We start from the raw sequence: 27,746 nt of genomic DNA, 5'->3' as shown, positions 1-27,746 counted from the left end.
TGTGTGGGCAGCTGCTTGTTTGATTAATGTGCTTCTGGAAATGCAGACCTTGCGAGATTTTGACATGTTGGTGCGTTTACTCATCCTTCTGCAAGAGATGGGCACTACATGTTCACAGGTTTCTTAATATTAGATTGAAAGTTCTTGCAAGAGAAAAATTCAAAATCAGTTTTGCCATAAAAGGATGAATTCACTTTATATTCTCCATGCTTAATGCATATATGAACATTATATTCCAGACTTCATATTATCTTGGATAAATTAATTTTTTGCTATTGAAAACAAGTGTTTGGGATTGTTTTCCTTTAAAATGTTAGCTGTAATATTAATGTTAATATTAAGTTAATGAATTATTTTTAATATCCTAAGTAATGCCCTATAAAAAACACTTTACTTAGTACTAGAGTGGAACTTACTAACCATAATAATGTTATACATTAATTAAGAAAGTCAAACTAAATGGAGGGAATTTGACAGGTGCAGAAGGTAAGGGATTGAAAACAACATTTTGGTCAGGATTTTAGAACACTATCCACAGGGACATTCAATAGACAATATTGAGGTTCATTGCCCATACATATCTTGAAATAAATATGTAATTGACACAAATTAAGTCTATTTTGGTAGGAAGATTCTAACACAGTTTTGGAGAATGGTTCCATCTATGCAGGAGATACAGTTAAACATATCATCTTTACTCAGCATTTTCCATGTCAAGAACTAATTAATTCCTAATACTCAAATTACTGATAGAGCAAAGCATGTCGGTAGAGGTGATAGACATGTATACATAATCTCCTAAGGTTGAGGCTGAAACAGATGTACTTTGGTAAATACAGTCCCTCAAGTAACTGTTCTTAAATTTACCCACAATGATTTCCATCTAGCAATAAGCAGGACTCATCTTATGGCAGAATGTTTTAATACTTTTTCATATTAGAACATGAAGTGAAAAGTCTTTTATAGAAAAAACTTTGTTGCCTTATAGTATGACAGCTTATGGATCTATAAATTGCTCCTTTGTCTCCTTGAAAAATGCTGACATGAAATTTAAATGTGTACTTTTTCTCTTAGAGCAGTAAAAGACACCATGAACAAAATCAATAAACCAAAAACAAAAGAGAAAAAAAAAAGGTCCTCTTCACAAATTTTGAGCATCATCTACAGCTTTATGTGGTGAGACATACAGCTACCATTCTTGAGTGCTTCAAAAAGAGTCAAATAGTGTTGAGCTAAATTACAACGTAAATGCATATTGGTGAAATGAGATGCTGATCCATTTGCACACTAATGTGCTATTTTTAAGTCATGCATCATAGCATCTTCAAAGAGGCCTGTCATAATTATGATGGATTAGACTGCAGAGTCAGTCCTAGATGCAGTAATTGTTTCACAGACGCTGCTGATGTGACTTGAATTCATAATAAATTGTTGTCAGAGAGGCAGAAGAAGGAGCAAAATAAAATACCAAAGGGAAACTGCTATGGTGAAAACCTGTTTTGGCCTAAGGAAACCAAAATATTTAGCTACTAGTCAAAAGGCCAGTTTTCAACTGAGATAAACACGCTTCATAAATGCGTACCTGTACCTCTGACGTAGAAAATCAAGGTGCACATACTTGGAATTTTTACTGAAAGTTCTCAGTCTCTCAGTAGTTTTGTCTTTCATTCTCTCAGAGCTTATGAAAAATTATTCTGGAGGATTAACTGAAATCATGGAGTGGCCGTAACATTATTGCATGTTCCTATTTATATTACCTGGTTATAATTTGACCTTTAGAATTTCCAAAAAATTGATCATATCTATAACTGCCAGAACTACCCTTTTGACTTCTTAGCATGTCATACTTTATGGGGAATATTAAACTATTACAATAAAGAAATAAACAAATAATATGACTGGTAGGATCTAAATTATAACATTTTAAATTGTGATTTAATTAACTGTCAGTTTAGGTAAAGAATTTCAAAAACTGCCTCTTCAGGCTTTAAAAAAAATGCCAAAGCTGGTTTTAGAATTTGATTGTTATGTTTTGTTTATTCTTAAGGTCTAAGCCACTTGGTTGCCTTTTTGGTAAACCTATGAAGAAACCTTATGCATAACCACATAATAAAAACCATATGTTTGTGTAATATTAAATAGTGAGCTACTTACTACCTTTTGATTAGCAAATATAACAGTAAAGTAAATAAGTATGTGCCATGTCTTTTCGTAGGTTAATGGTTCAATAGTCAGAAAAGTTTCTATAAGTCATTTCTTGAATATCATGTTTTTTTTTTAAATGCCCTCCACTGAGTTTCTCACATGGTCTCCTTGTACTAGATGACTTTCTGGCACAGTCTACTTAGGACACGAGTTCTTCTGTCTCAGTGATGCTGATAGATATGTCTGATGAATATTCATTGTCATCCTTCTCAAACTAGTCTTGACTTCATGGGACATGTATTTCTCTCTTACTAAGGCAAAAGATAATGAAGTTAAATTTCATGAAAGAGATTTGGGTTGACAGCGCTTCTCCCCTCCCTGTACTCCTGTGGCACTTAAGCAGTCACACTACCATCCTGTCACCACAGTCCAGGGCAGTGCAGGATGTGTACACCTGTGGTAGTGTCATTCCACAGCCCTCACCCTGAGTGGGGATTCAACTAATGCTCTACTGAATATACCAATGAATTCATGAGTATTGAGCTCTAGATCCTTCAATGACCTTACCAGCGGAGATATATTGATTGAAAAGGTAATCTAGAAAGGGGGCAGAGAAAGGGTCAGAAAAACTCTGTGACAACTTCAAATTCCATGTACTGTGTTTACTTTTTTTTTATTCTATTCCAGTCCACACCAAGAAATACTATGATGAAATGCAAAATACCCTTAAACATGCTACTAATTACAGACCTACAGAATAACCACAATACTTAATTTTTTTCATACTATGAAAAATCTCAAATGTTGACAAAGTGTGAATTTATTAATAAAATTAAACCTAATTATTAATTACATATTTTTCTTAAGATTATGTAGTTGGCAGAGTTTCTTGGGAGCTGTCAGTCTAGCTCCCATGAAAGCAATTATTTTGATGCCTAGCCTTGAGCAAATTGCTCAGTTTTTACATCAGTAAAATGAGAGAATGTAACTAGATCCTCTCTTGTACTTTGAAATGTATACATTGTTAGGACCAACATCATCAAATATTATCCCTCATTTTGAATATATCATTTAAAAATTTCTCAACCTGTGAACGGTTTGAAATGCTGTTTAATAGGTCTACTAGCACAAGCTGTTTGTCCAGTACTATTCTGGAAATACGGAAGACTACTGAAAGAATATGGCATGTATTTGATCTCAGGGAAGTTTCATTCTATTTTTGAAAAGAAAAAGGATGTAATAATGATTAATGATTTGTAGATATTTTGATAGCTCTGAAAATAGTGTAGTTAGAACCAGCTCCTAACAATCTGTGAGAACAGGTTGTGAAGTTTTCAGGAATTTCATGATCTGGAAGTTGATAGCTTGAAATCAGCTGTGGTGCCTAAGAGCATCTCTTAAGGAATATGTTAAAAGCTTGCTCTTCATCTTTAAATTGTAATTAGATGCTATAACATGAAATATTGATATCCTAAAAATATCCCTGGATAAGTTTAACCAGTCCTCCTTTCCAGGTTTACCAAAGGCTCTTCTGTCTGTGCTCTTGCATATAAACTTCATAACAGTTTAAAAAAAAATCGATGCCTGACTTTTGATTGGCTAATGTCCTCTTTGTGAGTCACTGTCTCTATTGTAAAATTAAGTCTCATTCTAAAATGAAAATCCTCTTTCCTGATTTTTATGGATACAATTTTATTTGGCTTAAACTAGATCGCATTTTTATTTGGCATAAATTACCATATACAAACTTTCAATAAATATCATTACTTCAAAAACTATTTGAATATTCAGTTGCACAGAGGAATAGTATCCTGATTGGTACTGAATATCATATTAATTAAATGCTCTCTGGTGTATGAAAAAATAAAGGATATTTAATCTCCATCTCAAAAAAATTACAAGAATTCAAAATACTTATATCAGGCACTTCTAAAGCAGTTATTAACAGAATTTCTCAATTCTGTTAGTCTCAGAAAGCAAAACGAATGTCACACAAAAATACCTCTACAGCAAAATTTACATTAAGTCAAAAAAAAACTTAATAAAAAATTTCCTTTTCCCCCCAAATTTGTAAAAAAAAAAAAAAACCTACTAAGTCTGTTTTCACTGATTTTTCCAGGTACACATCTACAAAAAATCGTCTTGGAAAAATTGTTGTGTAATACTTAAATGATTGACTTCTTTAAACTTGGAACAACTTTGTACAAATGACAGTGTAAAAAGTACAGCATGAAAGCTTTTTCAGTATTTCTACAATAAGCAGATCTGGTTTTTTTCTTTCTTAATTAAAATTAACTAATGCTTGCCAGTGTCAGTATAAAACCACAAGGTGCTGAACAAGTGTATTACTGGATGAGGTAATATTCCAGGGTATATCATAAAAAATATGGTTTAGGACATATTGAAGTCAAACAAAATATGTCCTTTTTTCCCTCCCTCTAAAATAACACTTTATTGGTTTGAGTTTTCTGAATCATATTAATAGACCAATAACAAATTATCCTCATTCTAAAGTGAAGCGATCATATATAATTTTCCTGTCCTCCCTGAAAAAGTTAACCATTTGACTTTTCACATCCAGTGGTTGTACTCAATAAAGGAATTGCTGTCATAGAGTAGTTCTGATAGTAAGTTTAAATTAGTGTTTAAAATAGTATTGAATTTAAAACTACATACTGAAATAAATTTTATTTTAAGTCACCTTCATTTCTTTTTAAGAGCTATTAATTTGCTCATAAAAGATTTGCAAACTCCATCTATTGTAGTTCTGCCCTTGACACTTTAAAGAATGTCCAAATTAAGTGGAATGGATCATAATAAAGAATAAAGTATTAAATGCTTAAGATATTTTATATCTAGAAAATTGAGGAAAATATATATTGTATATGGAGCCTGCAAGTTTTAAATAATATGTAACATAACACAAATGTATGCATGTATGTACATGTAAATACTTTTTGATTGGAGTATTTTTTACAGTTAACAAGGCATTTTTGTTGTAATATTTAGAAAGCTAATTGACCTAGTGTATGAAGGATTTATCTAGGCTTATTTCCAAGCTCCTAAATTTGAAAAGTAGTAGTGCCTCTGATTCTGGAGGAGCTTCTTACATCAAAGAATACAAATCTATTTTCATGATTCTAGAACCTATAGTTTTTTTATTAATGGTTATTGATGATTAAGAACATTAGCTTAGAGCTGTCCAATAAAAGTACAACATAAGCCATATAGACACTTGAAACTTTTCCAGTACTTATGTTAAAACAAGCAAAAAGAAAATCAATTAAATGATATTTTTACATTTTACTTTTATATCCAAAATATTTACTATATGTTGAAATAATACTATTTCTAAAAATCAAGGTATTTTATTTTTTTGTCTACAGTACAGTAGGATCTTTCAAACCCAGTGTGGATTTACATTTACACCACATCTTAATTTGGGCTAAACACATTTAGCCTCATTAGCCATATGTGACCAGTGGCTGTGCATATCTATCCATTTCTTAAAATTTAGAAATAAGTAGGTCCAGCAGAAATAGAGACATCATTTGGCTGTGTTGTTTTTCTTTATCCAATTGAAATTATGACTTTTTAATTTAAAATTTACTGATACACACATGCTTAGCAGTTATAAAAATGACAGAGTCGAAAACAATCTCCCTTGCAGTGCTATTCTCCAGCTTCCCCATTCCTTTTCTGGAGGCCAAGTATTACTACTAATTTGTTGTATATTTTCCCAGAGCTGATTTTATATTTATTTTGTAAATGTACATATTGTGACATTCTTATACATAACTATTTTTCAGCTTGCTTTATTTTATATACTTACTTGGAAATATCTCCATCTGAAAATACAGGTTATTTCCAACCTTTTGCTATTGCAAAAGATTGTGTATATATCATTTAACACATATATGTGAGTGTATTTGTTAGATAAGTTCTTAAAACTGAAGGGTCAAAAAAAGTTTCTGTGAAATTCTGTAGATATTGCTTAATTGTACTCCATGGTATTTGTATTAGTTTTAACTCCCAAGAAGCATGCAGGAGAGGGTCTGTTTCCCCACATGCTTATCAACATAGTGTGTTATCACACTTTTTGATCTTTGCCAATTTGAGAAAAAAACTGTAGTAAACTGTTGCAGTTTTAATATGCATTTCTTTTTATGAGTGATACTGGACATTTTTTTTAACTATTTAAGAGTCATTTGCATTTTATTTTCTGTGAATTGCCCATGTCATTTGCTCATTTTTCTATTTGGTGGTTGGTCTTTTCCTTGTCAATTTGCATGACTCCTATATGTTGAAAGTTTTATATTACTTTTAACCTTGCTTATGTGTTTATATTTGCCTGCATAAATTGTACTGAACTTTCTCATCTTGTATGGCTCCTAGATTTTGTCACAAAGAATTTAGTTATTAGATTATTTTTTCTTAAGTTTTCTCAGAATATTTTAAATTTTTGTAGGGTTTTGTTTTTCCATATCCAAATGCTAAGTCCATCTACAACTTATTTTGGTATAAAATGTAACAGATAGATCCAACTTTATCATTTTTTCTGAAGACTATCCAATCATGATTTCTTTGAAATGTCATCATTTGCCTTATGCTATATTACTGTGTTTAGATCTATTTCTCGATATTCTATTCTATTCCATTGGTCTTATTAACATTCTGTTATCTATTGATGTGCACAAACATGCTAATTTTAAGTACAGTAGCTTTTGTTGCTTTTTAATATCTTTTAACTTGGCTACTACCCTGCCCAGATCCAATGCAATTCTTTTTCAGATTATTCCTGGCTATCCAACTTGTTTCTATTTCCACATGAACTTTAGAGTCAGCTTCTTTAATTTCTCAAAACATTCTGCTGGTATTTTTATTGAGAGTACATTAAATGAATAGATTAATTTGACAACTATAGGAGAACATATTATACTATCTTTCTAACTAGTTTTGTTTTTGTGTATCCCTTGGTATTCTTTTAAAGTTTTATTCAAATAGGTCTTTCATGTTTAAATTTACCCCTAGTATTTTAAGAATATTTTTTCTATTACAGTATTTTATTCCACTAAAGCTTCTTACTTCTTGTTGCTTACATATATCAAGGCTATTGATTTTTTTCTTCAGCTACTTTACTAAATTCTCATCAACTGTAACAGTTTTTCAGTTGATTTTCATGGTTAGCATATAATCTTATCTGCAAATTATAACTTTAATACTGCTTTCCAATATGTATATCTTGTTTTTTTCCTCTGTTTCATTTGTCTTGGTTAGTAAGCAATGGCTATCTTAATAGAGTTTTTTATAGCCCAAAGGGAAAATAGTCTTGATTTTTCTTTTCTACTTACATCCTTAAAATGAATGTAATGAGAAGAACTGTGGGAAAACAAAGCATAACTATAACATGAATGGGGCAGCATTCACTTTGTAGGTTATTCATGTCTTTTAGCACCCATTTATTCCTGCTTTCCTTATCATTTAGACTTTGAAATTTCTATCACTATTGGTCTCAAAAATGTTTGAATGAATGAAGAAATGATCAGAAGATGAGCAAATTTATATCAATCTACTGAAACTGTTTTGATGTTCACCCCATACTAAGTACAGAAATGAAGAGAGTGGAGTAGTCTTAAGGAGTCCAGTAAGGGAGAACAAACAAAATACAAGTCAGGTGATCTGTTCCATGGTAGACCAAATACAAGGTACAGAAGTGGCATGGAAATGGGAGTGACAAATTTTTTTGGAAAATCAAAGGAGCTCCTAGAGGAAGTAATACCTGAGTGTTAGAGGGATGCACAAGAATCACTAGCAAATAAGAGTACTAAAAAGGCATGCTAGACAGACAAAACAACAGCATGGAGGTCTGAAACAGCTTACTATTTGGTACTTTAAAGCCGTTTGGGTATTTATAAGCTGTTGTTAGAGTTGCAGTATAAACTGTGAGAGGATGAGAAGGAGAGAAAAAAAGAAGTATGCATATGGCAGGAATTCTCAATAGAAATGGGTAGCCAGCCCCTATAGAGAAAAATATAGTCACCTGGAAAGGTATGTCATCAACTACGCTTTGCACCCCTACCCATCCCCTGGGATATTAATGGTAAAGGGCATATACCTTATCTTTCAGGAGTGTTTGGGTTGAAAGAGTTTGTGAACTACGAATTCAGACAATACAGAGCCCCTAAAGTATGTAAGGCAGGGTATAATATAGATTTACACTGTAGAACATTCCTTTGATACCAATTTAAGGAGCCTTGAAGGACTGCAGAGAAGACAGGCTGGGCTAAGGGAGAAACCCTTTAAAAAGCTACTGCAGGAGATCACGAGGCAATGTAGATCTAGCTACCATGTCAGAGTGAAGATTATTCAAGGAATATATAGGAAATGGAATTGGTAGAACTTAGCAAGTGATTGGATATGTAAGGGTGCTAGAGAAGAAAGGAGGGAGGTAGCCTTTATTGTTCTTAGCATGCTGACAAAAAGAATTATTTGGGAAGGAAGTTGATAGTAATTACTAATATAGTATGAACTTCCCTCATTAGCTAGTGATTTTGATTATCTTTATTTTCCATGATCATAACTATTTAAGAGTTGCTGGGAAGACAAGAATAATCATTTGCTGAGTAGCCATTGGTCTTCACTCTGAAGCATAAAATGAGTATCACAGTTTACTGTGTCTAGGAATTCCAGTATTATTAATGCTATGATCGGTCTCTAAGATGTATTATTGGTGTTGGGTATATATTAATGAACTTTAATCTTTGCTTCCATGCTCTTTAGAAATCCTTGAGAGGGCAGCCTCGTGGATGGCCCCGAAGCAAGCCTGATGGAACAGGACAGAACCAACCATGTTGTGGGCAACAGACTCAGTCCATTCCTGACACCATCTCCTTCTCCCATTTGCCAGACCGAACCTCTGGCTATCAAGTTCCAGAATGGAAGCCCATTAACTGAGAGGCTTTGGCCAGAAGTAAATGGAGACACCAAGTGGCAGTCTCTCAAAAGTTACCATGGAATACCCCACATGAAGCGCAGCCAGAACAGTCGTGTGAGTCCGGACTTGGTACAAGAAGGTAGAGGGTATTCCAAGTGTTTGCAAAATGGAGGAATAAAACGCACAGTTAGTGAACCTTCTCTCTCTGGGCTCCATCAGAACAAGAAATTGAAACAAGACCAAAATGCTAATGGCGAAAGAAGGAACTTCGGGGAAAGCCAAGAAAGAAATCCAGGCAAACGCAGCAGTCAACGAAGTGTCTCCAATTTAAGTGACAAAAGAGAATCTGTGAGCTCTGTAGTCCAAGAAAATGCAGTAAAAAATTTCACCAGTTTTTCAACACATAACTGCAGCGGGTCTGAAAATCCAGAGCTTCAGATTCTGAATGGGCAGGAAGAGAAAAGTGCTAACTATCATGACAAGAACATTGTATTACTTCTTAAAAACAAGGCAGTGCTAATGCCTAATGGTGCTACAGTTTCTGCCTCTTCCATGGAAAACACACATGGTGAACTCCTGGAAAAAACACTCTCTCAATATTATCCAGATTGTGTTTCCGTTGCGGTGCAGAAAACCACATCTCACATACATGCCATTAACAGTCAGGCTACTAATGAGTTGTCCTGTGAGATCACTCACCCATCGCATACCTCAGGGCAGATCAACTTCCCACAGACCTCGAACTCCGAGCTGCCTCCAGAGCCAGCTGCAGTGCTGACTGAGGCCCGCGATGCTGATAATGCCAGTAAACCAGCTGTGCTGCTAGGCACCTGTCCCTTTCAGAAACCAGAGCAAAAGTCAGTTTTCAAGATATGCCCATCTCCTGCAGAAAATAGTAACATCCAAGGAACCATAAAGCTAGTGTCTGGTGAAGAATTCTGTTCAGTTTCCAGCAGCAATTTGCAGGCTCCTGGTGGCAGCTCTGAGCGGTATTTAAAGCAAAATGACATAAATGGTGCTTACTTCAAGCAAAGCTCAGTGTTCACTAAGGATTCCTTTTCTGCCCCTACCACACCCCCACCATCACAATTGCTTCTTTCCCCACCTCTTCCTCTTCTGCAGGTTCCTCAGCTTCCTTCAGAAGGAAATGGCACTCTGAATGATGGGGTTTTGGAAGAACACCATGGCTACCCCAGCGAAAGCCACACAACCCTGTTAAGGGAAGTAAAAATAGAGGGTCAGCTTGAGGCACCATCACCCCAGAGTCCCAGTCCATCTACACACCTATCCAACCACTCTCTGATGCTTCCAGAAAGACCTCAGAATAACGGTGTTAACAAGAATGACATACGGACTCCAGAGACAATGACTGTTCCATTGTGTTCTGAGAAAACAAGACAAATCTCAGAACATCTCAAGCATAACTCACCAATTCTTGGCAGTAGTGGAAATCCACAGGACCACTGTCAACAGTTCATGGGACACAAAGAGCAAGAGATTTGGAAGGGTCGAGACAAGGAAAAAGCACAAGATCCTGTGCTCCCAGGACAGCCCTATCTAAGACCCGGGTGGATTGAATTGAAGGCCCCTCATTTTCATCAAGCAGAATCCCATCTAAAATGTAACAAGGCATCACTCCGGTCAATTCTTCAGTATCACAACAATCCCTCCAATCAAATGACCTCCAAACAATACACTGGAAATTCCAACATACCTGGGGGGCACCCAGGGCAAGCTTACATCCAGAAAATAATGAAACAAGAGCAGAGGCCCCAAAAGTACCAAATTGAGATGCATCAAGCACAGTCTCAAAGGACAGTGGACCATCATCTCCAGTTCCCAAAATCCTCACTCCAGCTGCAATTTTCCAAGACAAATCCTTCACCTGAAGCTCACACACAGTCACCGTGTGCTCCTAGATGTCATTTTCAACAAAAACCAGATCCTCAAGCTGAAAAACTCATGCCCCTGACTTTAAAACAGCACTTGAATCAACAGGCTTCAGAAACTGAGCCATTCTCAAACTCACACCTTTTGCAACATAAGCCTCATACACAGGCAGCACAAACACAACCATCCCCAAACCTACATCTCTCCCAAATCCAGCAGCAGCAGCAAAAATTACAAATGAGGAATAAAGAACAAATGCCTCAGACTCTTCTTCATCCCCAAGGCAACAACGATCAGCTAAAAAAAGGGTCATTCTTTAGCCAGGTTAAAGTGGAAGGATTCGTTCACAGTGAAAATCAGTATTTGAAATCAAGTGAGTTCCAGACTCAAAACACCCATATGGGATTGGAACAAGTACAGAATGTGAATAGTAGAAATTCCCCCTATGGTCACAGTGTGAAATCAAATGCAAACACGGTGCAGATTTCTTGTTCAAACAATACCCACCTAGCTCCAGAGAATAAAGAACAGACTATACATTCTGAACTCATTGCAGGAAACAAGACTCCAAATCTGCATCACATGCAATATTTTCCAAATAATGTGACCTCAAAGCAAGATGTTCTTCCCAGGTGCTTTCAAGAACAGGAGAAGCCTCAACAAGTTTCAGTTCTACGGGGATATAAAAGTAGAAACCAAGATATTTCTGGCCATCAAGCTGTACAACTCACTCAGCAAAGGCACCTGATGCAAAGCCAAGCAAATGCATTCTCTGTGCCTGATCAGGGAGGCAGTCACGTTCAGACCCCTCCCCAGAAGGACATTCAAAAGCATGCAGCTCTGAGGTGGCACCTCTTACAGAAGCAAGAACAGCAGCACACACAACCCCAAATGGGGTCTCGCCCTAATCAGATGCACAGGCCAGTTAAGGTTGAACCTGGATCCAAGCCTCATGCCTGTATGCACCCCATGTCAGCACAGCCAGAAAATAAAACGTGGAAAAAGATCACCAAGCAAGAGATTCCACCTCCAAGCTGTGATAATGTGCAGCAAAGGAGCATCCTAGAGACCATGGAGCAACATCTGAAGCAGTTCCAGGTCAAATCATTATTTGACCATAAGGCTCTCACTCTCAAATCACAGAAACAAGTAAAAGTTGAAATGTCAGGACCAGTCACAGTTCTAACAAGACAAACCACTGCTGCAGAGCTTGATGGCCACACCCCAGCTTTAGAGCAACAAGCGACTCCTTCAGAAAAGACACCAACCAAAAGAACAGCTGGTTCTGTTCTCAATAATTTTTTAGAGTCACCTTCCAAGTTACTAGACACGCCTATAAAAAATTTATTGGATACACCTGTCAAGACTCAGTATGATTTCCCATCATGCAGATGTGTAGGTAAGTGCCAGAAATGTCCCGAGACACATGGTGTTTATCCAGAATTAGCAAATTTATCTTCAGATATGGGATTTTCTTTCTTTTTTTCAGTCTTGAGTCTGGCAGCAATTTGTAAAGGCTCATAAAAATCTGAAGCTTACATTTCTTGTCTTTAAATTACAGATGCTTGTGCTGTGGAGAGAACTTCACTTATATTCAGCTTTCCCAAAAAGTTAACACCATTGTGCATGCTCATTTTCTACAATACTCAAACCCTTTAAAATATAAAAGTCTCTGTTTTAGAATAACCAATCTATGTAACTCTTTGTATATCATCTACCGGAGAGAAAGCCAGGCATTAAAAACATCTGAGAAAATAACTGCCATGTGCAAACTCATGTAGGAACTTTTAATATTTTTTATTCAAGGTTGAATGTATTAGTTGCTTTACAAGATTAATTTCTAGATATAGGGGAATTTATTATCTTCAATCTTGGTGAGTTAGAGGAAATTGTAAGGCTGAAGTTCTGAATATTCATAAAGTTGTCCTTTCTCCATTTATATACTTAAAACATGGGATTTATGTTCATTCTTTATTATATTTTTTTGTTAAAGTTTCATCTTTTTGATAGAAAATATGTCATTTCCTTTTCTTTTTTGAACACCTTTTTGTTAAAAATCAAGTAACGTGATAGTTCTGTTGTAATAGGGGAACATTTTGCTGATGGTTGCAGATGTATTTAGGTCCTAATTATAGTTACTTGGATACAACAGGAGGCATTTGAAAAAATGTATGTTAAACTAGTGTGGCTACTGGTCCACCCACCCCATGTTCCTCTTACAATGGGACGGCCCACGTTTTATTGAAGAATGGAGGGAGGATCCATCCTGCCCCTTTGTGTGTGGTTAATGTTAGGTTGCCTCCCTGGGCTAATGTGCTGCACATGCCATAGGTGCTAGTAGGTAAGTTATAATCATCCTCACTCCCTTCTTCTATCACCCTAACCCTTTTTCTCCCCACTTTTCATCTGCGATAGTTTACAAAAAAGCCTCTTTTACCTGACCCTCTCTCCAGTATTTTCTCTCATCACAATTGTTCCAAAGTACATACAAATATGGGTCTGGATTCAGTTTTATTTTAAAAATAGTAATTAAATATTGTGGGGAAACAAGGAGAAAAAGGTATCTTGACAATTAAACTGATCAATATCCTGGGGTGAGATAAGACAGGAAATTTTATTTTTAATCTTTTAATATTGAGGCAGCAGGCAGGCTTCCAGTTAGTGATTTTTTTTTCACTTTAAAATATTGGATTGCAGTTAATCTTACATATAATATATTCTAATTCCCTCACTATTTTGTTCAGTTCCACTTATTTGATTTAAAATAAATAATTTCTTATCCCATATCTGAAATGTAACAATATTTTTATCCAACCACCAGCATGTACATATACTTAATTATTTCGCACATTTTCTAATAGATTACTCCATCAATTTACTCATTTTAAAGAAGAAAAATGTTTAAAGTCACATTTAGGGCCCTTAATGTGCAGTTGGGGGATAAGCTTTGTGGATGTAGCCTTTATATTTAGTATAATTGAGGTCTAAAATAATAATCTTCTATTATCTCAACAGAGCAAATTATTGAAAAAGATGAAGGTCCTTTTTATACCCATCTAGGAGCAGGTCCTAATGTGGCAGCTATTAGAGAAATCATGGAAGAAAGGTAATTAACGCAAAGGCACAGGGCAGATTAACGTTTATCCTTTTGTATATGTCAGAATTTTTTCAGCTTTCACATACAAAGCAGTAAACAATTGTAAACTGAGTAATTATTAGTAGGCTTAGCTATTCCAGGGTTGCCAACAGTACACACTGTGCTATTCACCAGAGAGTCACAATATTTGACAGGACTAATAGTCTGCGAGCTGGCACAGGCTGCCCACTTTGAGAGGGATGCCAGAAAACCCAGGCACGAACAAGAACCAGCCAACCAGCCTGCCAGGCACAAGGGTGCTGACACTGGCTGCAAAGACAGACCCCGCTCCGGCGTTTCCACTTTAGAGTGTCAAAGAGAAAAGAGGTGGAAATGTGGTATGAAGAAAGGAACCATTCAGTTAAATTCAGCTAGAGGTTATGAATGAGTAGTTATCTCTAAAAATGCCCCTTAATGAGCACAGGACAAGTGTGAAATACTGAATAGAAATAGAGACAGATTATATGTATAGCTGCAATTTTTTTTTACTGTCAATCACAGGTATGCAAGTATTTACCTGAATTTACAGTTACTCCTGCATGCAGAAGACTCTTAGGAGCAAGATAATCAATGCAGAGAGTTTCATATAGATATCCACAGTTCTGAGCTGTTACTATCCTAGGTTGCCTTTTCTTTAAGAGGTAGGCAGTGTTATCACTAAAATACATTAGGAGACATTCTGGGCAGCAAGGACATATTCCATATCATTCTTGCTCCATTTCCCAATTATTAATTTCTAAATTAACACCTAGAAACTCCCTTTAAAAAAAAACATCTAGTAGCCTGGCCAAAATAGTGAATTTCCCTTTAAAAAAAGAGAGTACTTTTTTTTTTCTTTTTAGCAAGTAGTAAGTAGTGAAGTGCCTTGGTCATAAGGGAAAAATATTATCTCTTTCTAGAACTATCCTATATTTTCAAAATTGCTGGATACTAGTTATTTGCCAGCCTCCTTTTTAAAAATGTGAGAGATTCTTTGAGGAGTAATTCTAGCTAAAAGCTATTATGCTTCCCCAAGTTTTAAAATAGCTAAATTTAAAAAAAGGACAAAAATCAAAGAGTCTATATCTTACAAGGCTGAATTTAGCAAACTTAAAAAAGCTTTGTGCTTTGTGATATTATGTATAAAAGTAAGCTTTCCCGTTATTTTCACCCAACTATGATTTCAAATAACTCATTACAATAATCAACATATTTTGATACTGAAGAAATACAAGGCTTAAAGGCTGTTATCCAGTTTGCTTGGCTTAGACCTATTTTTTAAAAATGAACCATTCATTTCTCAGGATGTGGTCATAGAATAAAATTATGCTCAAATATTCAATATGTTGGTTGCCTCTTAGATTCATTTGCTAATTTTTATGTGTGTGTGTTTCTGTGGATTTCTTTAAGGTTTGGACAGAAAGGTAAAGCTATTAGGATTGAAAGAGTCATCTATACTGGTAAAGAAGGCAAAAGTTCTCAGGGATGTCCTATTGCTAAATGGGTAAGTGTAACTTGACAAGGGCCTTTGGTCTTCAATCTTGGGTATTTGATTCATTAGTCTAACCCTGAGAATTGGGTGACCTGGCTCAGAGTCGTTTATGCCAGTTGAAAGGCACATAACTTATATATAGTTTATTATGTGTTATCTCTTTAGGACAAAGGCAGACAAGTTTTAAAATCATGCACAAACCACATTTAATTGAAAGAATTGAATGGTGAGAAAGAGGGTCCATTCAAGTGCCTGCTAGTGTAATTCTTCCTGGAATGTGAAGAAGTACTCCTCAATCCTTTAAATGCCTTCAGTCAATCTTGATACTGTCATTTATAAAAACCTTAAACTTTATGGAGAAGACTTGCACGTCTTCCATCTAGCTCTGGTTTTAATGCAGGAGTCAGCTAGATCTGCTAAACATTGAATACTTCTGCATCTGTCCTGGTTCTGACCCCAGCATAGGCCCCCAGTTTGTGGATGGGCAGCAAAAGGCAAATTGCTGGTGCTGGTAAATGTTACCCTAATTATGACCCAGATGTGAAAAAAATATACATACATAGATCAATGCTCTCATCTGCTGCAAGTGACCCTTGTTTTGTTTTGGTTGGGGTGGGGGGTGTTGGGGTGGAATGGTGACCTGCACAGGTGGTTCGCAGAAGCGGCAGTGAGGAGAAGCTACTGTGTTTGGTGCGGGAGCGAGCTGGCCACACCTGTGAGGCTGCGGTGATCGTGATTCTCATCCTGGTATGGGAAGGAATCCCACTGTCTCTGGCTGACAAACTCTACTCGGAGCTCACGGAGACGCTGCGGAAATACGGCACCCTCACCAATCGTCGGTGTGCGCTAAATGAAGAGTAAGTGAAGCCCGGGCTTGCTCCTCTCTTTCCACTGATAGGAAAGCCTAATCATTGGTTCAATGGAGAGTCGATCCTGAAGTTTTACATTTATAAAATGGGGATCAAAATGGCTGTTTCACAGTCATGCAACAGGAAGTTATATTTGCTAACATGGATCATTTGAGGTAGTTTCACTAACTAATATTTTGTACCTTCAGACAGAGTTAGCCATTAGTTAGGAGCAGCTTGCTGGAAGTCTGTCTACACACATGAACTCAGTCATGCCATAAACTTGAAAATATTTTTGTGTCCAAATCCTACGAATGACAACTCTTTTGTGTGCTTACCACCACATGAGTAAGCACTGACAGCACTTCCACGTTGCAGTATCTGAAACAGTAAGTTTGGTGAGAAACTTTAGGATCCCCAGGTCAAGGACCTTAATATACATGTAGCAAACATAAAAATTCAAGGCCTGCAGAAGTTTTGTAGAAACAAACCGATTTTGATTGCAGTTCTATCTAGTTCATTATTTCCTCAGTAGTAATCAAAATTGCATCCATTTTTACTAAACAAAATCAAGAAAATCGTGGCTATGGATATGGATTACTTTCCAGGAATACAAAAATTTAGATATGAGAATAGGAATACACAGTTAAATATATTTAGTGCATCCAGGTCCTGGTGTGTTTTTGTTTGTGATTTGTACCTGTTTTTTAACCTCATTCACTGGTAGGAGTTTTAAATCTTAACTTGAGGAAAGCTTCATTGTTCTTCCTCTCATGTGCTAGTGCTGTATCACATTAAAAGAATAAAGAAAAATTTACAGTGCTATGCTGCAATCCTACAGTAGTTATTTTCCTCCCAATTGACTCTAAAATAATTTTAATTTTGCACTTCCTTTAGTCTCCTTTCCTCTGCATCCACCTACCTACAGAATAGTTTACTGAGCTTACAGAAAAACTCAGCTGCTCCTTGCACCGCCCACTGCTAACCAAATTTGTTCTGTGCTGATTCTGACTCTAGCTGATGGGGTTTGCCTGACTTTATGTTAACGTAGGCTCTCTCTCTGGATCATGGCAGGGAGGGGTGCAGATCAACTATACATAGTCTATTTAGGAAAGTTATTTTTTCTATATGAAAGTATGACTTGGCTTTCTATGGTAATGATTCAAAAAATGTCATGGTAAATCCACTGCCATAAATCCACTTTTACAAATGATTTGTTGGAAGGTAGAAGCACTGATTCATGCCACGTGACTCATAAACTTACAAAGGATTGCTTTAGATGTAAAATACCCTTCAGTTTACCCTTTCTTACTTCTTTAAATAAATGTATTTGGGCATCTTTAATCAGAAAGAAAATGAAAGTCAAGGCACCTTGAGCTGATGTTAGTGATAGCATTTTTCTCAGGAATTCAGTACCACGGCCTTGTTTCCTTTTTTTTTTTTAAAGTAGATTTCCTCTTAGACCTGATGAACTTCATAAACCACAGAAGAACTTGTGAAAGTGACAGTTTCATGTAAATTTCTTGAAGTTTCATGCAATCTATATTTCATATTTTTGTAATTGACTTAATTTTCATTAATATTATACATCACTGGTATTTTTTCCTTGAAGGCTTTTCCTTAATTGCTTACACATCATTGCCTAAAATCGAATCTGCCATATAGAAAGAAATTCTATGTTAAGAACTTTCCTAAATTGTGTCATTTTGCATTTGAAAACCATGAACAGTGACTGGGCCAGGGTCTAAGAAAAATTATAATTTCTTTAACTACATTAAGTAGGAGGTGAATACAAAACTATTAAAAATTAAGTTTCAACTATTAAGGTATTTTTAAAGGCCAATCTATATACTTTTGCGTGTCCTTGTCTAGAATTTCAAAGTAATGATGAATAATTATTTAGATGAAGTTTTAGCTTTGAGCTACTCATATTTGGAGTTCTCCAAACAAAACAAAACAAAAAATATACTTCAGATACATGATTAAAATGGACACTTAACCCAATGACAACAGGGACTTCACTCAGATATAGTTTTTAAGTTTCGGTTACCCCATAAAATAAATTTTATTTATGTCTGACAGAAGTTAAAATTGTGACTTTTTGCCAAGAACACAGTATAATCTCAAATCAGGGCTGCTGACTCATTTTAACGTTGAGAGCTGTGTGAGCTTCATCACTGGGTCATTCCTGACCCTAGTGCCTGCGTGGACCACACCCACCCAGTGTGAGTCCAGAAAATAACTGAGAGCCATCTTTCAGTGGGAAAGTCAAAAATGGATTTTTACATTTCCTTTGAGCCAAACCAGCTGTTGTTTCTCCTTTAAAGATTTTCCCTTTGAGATTTTCCATTTTATTACTAAGCCTAACCAGTATTTTTTTGGCAAGTAAGAGTTGTGGGAGTGTATCTGTCATAAGAAAGTCAAAGTCAGAAATGCCTTCTACCATGCTGGGTGATGTTAAACTTTTAAAGAAACTTTATATCATGAAAGTTTTCAAACAAACGTAAATGGAGTAATGCAATACAGTGAATCCCATGGATTCATCACACAGCTACAATATTTATCAACATTTTATAATACTGTTACACTTATTTCCTACCCTTACACCCAGCCCCCGTAGTGTTTTAAAACGAAACACAGATACCATCTCATCTCACCTATGTACACTTCAGTGCATATCTCTAACAGATAAGGATTCTTTTTATAAAACCTACTCAGTGTCATCAACATTCATCTCAAAATTGACAATGATTCTTTAATGCCATTTAAAGTTTAGACCATGTTCAATTTCCCCAATTGGATCTTGTCTCCAGAAGGAAAAATAAAATCAAAAGTAAAAAGATATTGAGAAAAAGAAAGTCCACACTGTGCATTTGATTGAGGCTTTTAAGTAGAGTGGTCCCAGTTCATGCCTATTGTCTTGCATAATTATTATTAATAGAACTTCACTTTCACAAGTGTTCTAGTTTAAAGATAAATTATATGATTTGCAAACCTCTTTTTATTTACAGTAGTTTCCCTTCCTTTTTATGAGTTTTTTAAAGAGACTGAATGATTTGTTCTGTAAAATTTCCCACATTCTGGATTTGCCTGATTACACACTTCTTATTTTGTTTAACTTATGCTTCTATCCCCAGGAACTTCTGTACACTGGGAATTAGAGACCTAAATATGTTATGTATGCATACATATATCTATATATTGAAAAAATGCTTCATAAACAATGGTTAAACATAGTTCTTCATACCCAATCAGAAGAGAAATGTCTACTTTGTTCCATTTACAGTGATCTTAAGAGGGTTCAGTGAGTTCAAGAGTTGTGAGCTTGATCCAGCCATTATAAAGTTGCACAGAAAACTTTCACCTAATAGACAATCATTGCCTGTTTCCACTATTTTTTTAGAATTTGCAAATTGATAATTTTCGTATTTTTTGATGTATAAATTTGTTTTTCATTTAAATTAATATTTTGCTGGTTTTTCTATACTTGCATAAGTTTGAATATCTGATCTAACTTTTACTTATTTTTAGAAAAAATTTTCAGAAATCCAAATGGTATCTCAAAGGTTGAGATTGTTTTTTAAAATCTGTTATGTACATGAATATTTTTATTACAGTTGCTCTACTGGCCCATCATTTAACCACAAGCCAAATTCTGAGTCATGTAAAAATGAGGTTGCCATGTGCTAATTCTAACAATAATTGAAAGTCCCCTATAGAAATAAAAATGCCTTTTAGTAGCCGCTTCATGAAGGAAGTTGCCTTGAAGTCTCTCTCTACCTTGTTCTGTTGGGAGTTTTTTTTGAGATATAATTCACATACCATAAAATTCACCCTTGAAAGGGTACAGTTCAGTGAATAAATATATTCACAAAGTTGGGCAGCATCTTCATCTCTCCCAGAAGGAAGACCCATACCTGTCAGGCAGTCACTGCCCTTTGTCCTTTCCCTTAAGTGGCAACTATTCATCAACTTCCCATCCCTGTAGACTCACCTATTCTGGGCATTTCATATTAGTGCAGTCATATAATATTTGGCCTTTCTCTCTGGCTTCTTCCACACAGCATAACATTTTAAAGGTTAACCCATGTTGTAATATTAATTAGTAATTTATTCCTCTTTATGTCTGAGTAAAATTTCCTTGTGTATAGATACCACATTTTCAATTCATCAGTTGGTGGACATGGGTTGTTTCCACATTTTGGCTGTTATGAATAATGCTGCTATGAACATCTGCACAAGTTTTTGTATGGACATATGTTTTCAGTTCTCTTGTGAATACACAGGAGTGGCATTGTTGGTCGTATGGTAACTCTATGATTAACTTTTTGAGGAACTTGCCAAACTGCTTTCCAAAGCAGTGGCACCATTTTTCATTTCTACCAGCAATACACAGAGGTTCCGAGATCTCTGCATCCTCACCCAAACCAGATAGTGTTCATCTCTTTTACTACAGTCCTACCAGTGGGTGTTAAGTGCACCTTGTGGTTTGGTTTTGCCCCTAATGACTGATGATACTGGGCATTATTTTATGTGCTAATGGCCATTCATAATCTTCTTTGGAGAAATAACTATTTAAATCTCTGCTCGTTTTTAAATTGTGCTCATTGTTTTTTGGGCTGTAAGAGTTCTTTATCCTGGATACTGGAGCTTTATCAGATAAATGGTTTGCAGATATTTTCTTTTATTCTGTAGGTTGTCTCTTTCTTGACCATGTGCTTGAAGCACAAAACTTCAATTTTGATGAAATCAAAATTACCAATTTTTAAAATTAATTTCTTATACTTTTAGTGTCATTGCCTGATCCAAGGTCTCAAAGACATACACCTGTTTTTCCTTTCCAGCGTATTAGTTTTAACTCTTATGTTTAGACATTTGATCACTGTTAATTTTATGAAATGAAGTTAAGAGTCCAACTTTGTTCTTTTGCATGTGGCTGTCAGCTGTCTCAGCACCATTTGTTGAAGAAACTATTTTTTCTCCACTGAATATCAATTTTCAACAAGGGTGACAACCGAAGATGTATAGGTTATCTTGGAAGTCTTCTATTCCATTAATCTGCTTATCTATCCTTATGCCAATATTCAGTGATGTTGATACTTTAGTTTTGTAGTAAGTTTTGAAATTTGGATATGTAAGTCCTCCAGCTGTTTTTCTTTTACCAGATTGTTTTGGCTAACCTGGGTCCTCTTTATGCCAGTTAATTTCAGGATCAAATTGTCCATATCCTTGTCTGGAATTTGACAGAGGTTTTGCAGAATCAGTAGACCAATTTGGGGAATACTGGCACCTTAACAATGTTATGTCTTCCAATTCTTTAACACATGATGTCTTTACATTTATCTAGGTCTTTAATTTCTTTTAATGATGTTTTATAGTTTTCGGTGTACAAGTCCTACTCTTTCTTTGTTAAATTTCTTTTTATTCTTTTCAATATTTTAAATGTAATTATTTTTGCTACATTTTGGATTGTTCATTGCTAACGTACTGATACAATTGATTTTTATATATTGTATCCTGCAAAATTATCAAGCTAGTTTGTTAGTGCTTTTTCTTTTTGGCAAATTCCTTAATGTTTACTGTACAAGATCATGTCATCTACAAACAGAGATAGTTTAATTCTTTCCTTTCCAATTCGGGTGCCTTTATTTCTTTTTCTTACCTAATTTGGCTAAAAACTGAAACCAATATTTGGACAGAATCGGCAAAAGCAAAAATCTTATTTCTGATTTTTTGGGGAAAACTTTCAGTTCTTTCACCAGTAAGTAAAATGCTAGCTGTAGGATTTTTTATAGCTGTCCTTTATCAGGTCAAGGAAGTTTATTTCTACCCTAGTTTGTTGAGTATTTTTATCATGTAAGGGTGTTAGACTTTTCTCAAATGCTCTTTTTCTGCAATAACAGGATCATGTGGTTCTAGTTCTTTAATTTGTTAATATATCATATTGATTGATTTTCATACATTGGACCAACATTGTATTTCTGGGATAAATCTAATGTGACTGTATTGTTTTATTTTCTTTTATATGTTGCTGAATTCTGTTTGCTAGTATTATATTAAGTATTTTTACATCTATATTGATAAAGGATATAGGTCTATAGTTTTATTCTGATGTCTTTGTTTTTGGCAGGTTAATACTGGCTTCACAGAATGCATTGGGAACTGTTCCCTGTTCTAGTTTTTAGAAGAATTTGCAAAGGATTGGGGCTAATTCTTTAAAAATTTGGTAGAATTCAACAACAAAATTGTGTACTTGGGCTTAACTTTATTGAAAGTTTTTGATTATTCAGATTTTCTGTTTCTTCTCTGAGTCAGTTACAGTAGTATGTCTCTTTTTAGGAATTTGTCCCTTTCATCTAGATTATCTAATTTGTTGATATATCATTTTAATAGTATAGTTGTCTGTTGAACAACATGGGTTTAAACTATATGGGTTTACATGTATGTGGATTATTCCAATAAATATATTGGAAACATTTTTGGAGATTTGCAACAATTTGAAAAATATATTTTTTTCCCTCTAGTTTTCTTTATTGTAAGCCATAGAAAAAGCTTCTTCCTATAATACATATAATACACATAACAGAATATTTGTTAATTGATCACATAATACACATAACATACAAAATATGTGTTAATTCACCATTTATGTTATCAGTAAGGCTTCCAGTCAACAGCAGGCTATTAGTAGTTAAAGTTTTGGGGAAAGAAATGTTATACATGGATTTTCAACTGCATTGATACCCCTAAACTCCACATTCTTTAAAGGTCAAATGTATTCCCTTGTGATGTTTTTTATAAGGTCAGTAGTAATATCCTCTTTTTTATTCCTAATTTGGTTCCTTCTCTTTTTCTTGTTTCTATCTAGTTTTGTCAATTTTGTTGATTTTTTCAAAGAACTAACTTTCCCTTTCTTTGATTTTCTCTATTGCTTTTCTGTTCTCTATTACACTGATTTCTACTCTAATAGTACTTCCTCCATTCTACTGGCTTTGGATTTAGTTTGCTTTTATTTTTCTAGTTTTTTAAGGCAGAAGGTTAGTTTAATGATTTGAAACCTTAGTTTTTTAACATAGATATTAAGTTCCCCTCTGAGTCTCTTTTAGCTGCATCCCATAAAGTTTTGATATGTTAACTTTTCCTTTCTTTTATCACAAAGCATTTTCTAATTTCCCTTATGATTTTTTTAACTCACTGATGATTTATGAGTGTGTCTTATTTCCAAAAATTTACTAATTACCCAATTCATCATTGTTTTATAATTTCATTCCATTGATATCAAAGAATACACTGTATGATTTTGATTATTTTCAGTTTAATTATTCTTTTATGATAACTTATAGTCTTATCTGAGAATATTCCTCATGCACTTAAGAATATGTGTTCTACGGTTGTTTTGTGGAGTTTTTCTTTAGGTACCATTAGCTGTAGTTGATTTATAGTGTTTTTCACATCTTCTATTTTTCTCGATTTTCTGTCTAGTTGTTCTAGCCATTATTAAAAGTGGAGTATTAGATTATCCTTTTTTAATTTTAATTCTGTCATTTTTTACTTAATGTATTTTGGTGTTCTGTTCTTAAATTCATATATGTTTATAATTGTTACATCTTAATGAATTGGCCCTTTTATTATTATAAAATGTACTTGTCTCTGTTAATCATTTTTATCTAAAATGCTTTTTTGTCTGATATTAGTATAGCCACTCCAGTTATCTTTTTATCACTATTTGCATGATATATCTTTCTTTATCCTTTTATTTTCGATCTATTTACACCTTTGAAACTAAAATATGTCCCTTCTAGACAGTATGTGGTTGGATAATTTATTTTTATCCATTTTTCAGTCTATAACTTTTCATTGTATTATTTAATCCATAAATGTAATTACTATGAAGAAGGATTTATATCTGCCAATTTACTACTTGTTTCTATATGACTTTTGTCATTTTTGTTTCTCTATTCCTCCATTATAGCCTTATTTTACATTCAATACATTTTTTCTCTCTGCCATTTCAATTTCCTTGTCATTTCTTCTATATTTTTTCGAGTTATATCTTTAGTGGTTGCCCTAGGGATTTCAATTAACATCTTTATTTATAACTCTTATAATTACTTATAGTACTTAAAATTTGAGGAATTATAATAGTGTACAGAATCATTATTCCTATATAGCTCCATTCCCTCCTTTTCCTTTGTGCTATTAAAATCATACAACTTATATTTTATACATTGTATGTGCTAATTAACATAGATTTATAATTATTTTATGCAGGTGCCTTTAAATCAAGTAAGTGGAAAAAGTTAACAAACACATGTATAGTCATATCTCCTTTTATTATGCTTCACTGTATTGCACTTTGCAGATATTGTATTTCTTACTAATTGAAGGTTTGTAGCTACCCTGTGTTGAGCAAATCTTCTGGCACCATTTTTCCAACATCATTTGCTCACTTCATGTCTCTGTATCACATCTTGGTAGTTCTCACAATATTTTAAATTTTTTCACTGTTCATATTATGGTGATGATCTGTGTTCAGTGATCTTTGATGTTACTATTTTAATTGTTTAGGAGCACCACAGACTGTGTCCATATAAGACAGTGAACTTAATAAATGTTTGTGTTCTAACTGCTCAATCAACTGGTCATTCCTCCATCTCACTACCTCTCCTCAGGGCTCCCTAGAATCTGAGACACAACAATATTAAAATCAGGCCAGTTAATGACTCTACAGTGGCCTCTGAGTGTTCAAGTAAAAAGAAGACTTGAAATCAAAAGCTAGAAATGATGACTCTTAGGAAGACACATTAAAAGCTAAGATGGGCCAAAATTTTGGTAGGCCTCTTGCATGAAAGAGCCAAGCTGTTAAGACAAAGGAAAAATTCTTGAAGGAAATTAAGGTACTACTTCAGTGAACCCACAAATGACAAGAAAGTAAAACAGCCTTATTGCTGATGTAAAGTTTTAGTGGTCTGGATAGAAGAGATTAACCAAAACATTCCCTTAAACCAAAGCCTAATCCAGAACAAGGCCCTAACTCTCTTCAATTTTGTGAAGGCAGAGAGAAGTGAGGAAGCTATAGAAGAAAAGTTTGAAGCTAGCAGAGATTGGCTAATAAGGTTCAAGGAAAGAAGTCATCTCCTTAACATAAAAGTACAAGGTGAAGCAGCAAGTTACCTAGAGATTCTAGATCACTCGAAGGAGCTACACTAACCAACAGATTTTCAGTGCAGATGAAACAGCCTTTTATTGGAAGAAGATGCCATCTAAGACTCTCATAGAGAGGAGTTAATCCCTGGCTTCAAATCTTCAAAGGACAGACCAACTCTTGTTAGAGACTACTGCAGCTTGTGATTTTAAGTTGAAGCTCATGCTCATCTGCCATTCTGCAAATCCTAATCTCTTAAGAATTATGCTACATCTGTCTGGCTGTACTCTAGAAATGGAACAGCAAAGCCTCAATGATACTATTTTAAGCCCATTGTTGAGACCTACTGGTCAGAAAAGAAAAATATTCCTTTCAAAATATTAGTACTTATTGACAATGCACCTGGTCACTCAAAAGCTCTGATGGAAATATACTACAAGATTAATGTTCTTTTCATGCCTGATAACACAACATCCATTCTGCAGAATGTGGATTAATGAGTCATTTCAACTTTCAAGTCTCATTATTGAAGAAATACATTTTGTAAGGCTATACTACCATACATAGTGATTCCTCTGATGGATCTGGGGAAAATAAATTGAAAACCTGGAAAGGATTCACCATTGTCAATGCCATTTAGAACATTCATGATTCATGAGAAGAGGTTAAAATATCAACATTCATAGGAGGTGGAAGAAGTTGATTCCGACCTCATGGATGACTTTGAAGGGTTCAAGACTTCAGTGAAGAATGTTACTACAGGTGTGGTGAAAAGAACAAGGACTAGAATTAGAAGCAGAGCCTGAAGATGTGACTGAATTGATGTAATCTCATGATAAAACGTCAGTGGATGAGGAGTTGCTTCACATGGTTGAACAGAGATTGGTTTATTGAGATAGAATCTGTTCTTGGTGAAGATGCTCTGAACATTGTTGAAATAACAACAGAGCATTTAGAATATGACATAAACTTAGTTGATAAAGGAGCAGCAGAATTTGAGAGGATAGACACCAATTTTGAAAGAAGTTTTTCCATGGGTAAAATGCTATGAGATAGCATCTCACATTACACAGGAATCATTCATGAATGGAAGAATCTATCAATGCTGCAAATTTCATTGCTGTCTTATTTTAAGAAATTGCCACATCCTCCCCAGCCTTCACCACCCTGATCAGTCAGCAGTCAGCAGTATTATGGCAAGATTCTCCATCAGCAAAAAGATTAAAACTTGCTGAAAGTTCAGATGATAGTTAGCATATTTTTAGAGTATTTTTAAATTAGAGTATGTTGTGGCTGTTTTGACATGATACTATTGCACAGTTAATAGATTATGGTACAGTGTAAACATAGCTTTTACATGTACTGGGAAACCAAAACAATTCATTTGACTTGATTTATTGTGGCTTTCACTTTATTTCAGTGGTCTGGAATGTGACACACAATATCTCCAAGATATGCCTGTATAAGGTCTCATCTATTTACTTATATATTTACTTTTACTGGTGGTATCTTTATGTTTTCAAATGGTTTCAAGTTACTGTCTAGTGTCCTTTACTTTCAGCCTGAAGGCCTCCATTTGGTATTTCTTATAGGGAAGGCCTGATAGGAATAAACACTCTGATTATTTATCAGGGGACACTATAATTTATCATTCATTTTTGAAAAATAGTTTTGCTAGATAGAGAATTTCTAAATTGACAATCTTTTTCTATCAGCTCTTTAATACGTCGTTCTGGTGCCTTCTGGCTTCCATTGTTTCTAATAAGTCATCAGCTGTTAATCTTAATGAAAATCACTTGGACATGATGAGTTACTTTTCTGTCCTTTTTCAAAATTCTTCCTGGCTCTCAACAGTTTGTTTATGGTGTTTCTATGTGTGGAGCACTTTGATTTGTGCTACTGGAGTTAGCTGAGCTTCCTGAATGTGTAAATTAATATTGTTTATTAAATTAGGGAAGTTTTTGATCATTATTTCTTCAGGTAGTCTTTCTGCTCCATACTCTCTTACTCCCCTTCCTCTGCTTTAGGGACTCCTATTATGCATATGTCGGTGTGCTTCATAGTATCCCTTAGATCTTAAGGCTCTTGTTTATTTTTCTTCATTCTTTTGCCTTTCTGTCTCTCAGACTGGATAATCTCAATTGACTTGTATCTTCAACTTCATGCCCCATTCAAAT

At 34.9% G+C, this 27,746-nt stretch overlaps 1 protein-coding gene across 2 annotated transcripts in view; it reads left to right on the top strand.

Moving 5' to 3' along the window:
* The window catches only part of TET2 (tet methylcytosine dioxygenase 2), a 160,365-nt gene that overhangs the window by 89,438 nt on the left and 43,181 nt on the right, over positions 1-27,746 (top strand). The window contains exons 3-6 of one of the 2 annotated variants that reach the window (XM_037020089.2): positions 8,926-12,368; positions 13,985-14,075; positions 15,495-15,588; positions 16,225-16,433. In XM_037020089.2, the coding sequence (XP_036875984.2) occupies positions 8,972-12,368; positions 13,985-14,075; positions 15,495-15,588; positions 16,225-16,433 (3,791 nt within the window). In that variant the 5' untranslated portion in view covers positions 8,926-8,971. Of the gene's footprint in view, positions 1-8,925; positions 12,747-13,984; positions 14,076-15,494; positions 15,589-16,224; positions 16,434-27,746 lie in introns of those variants that run through there. The other variant, XR_012131634.1, reaches the window with a different exon arrangement.

Source organism: Manis javanica, chromosome 5 (assembly GCF_040802235.1).
Source record: "Manis javanica isolate MJ-LG chromosome 5, MJ_LKY, whole genome shotgun sequence".
NCBI lineage: Eukaryota > Metazoa > Chordata > Mammalia > Pholidota > Manidae > Manis > Manis javanica.
The sequence above is the reverse complement of the archived record's forward strand: the minus strand, read 5'-3'. Positions and strand labels throughout refer to the sequence as shown.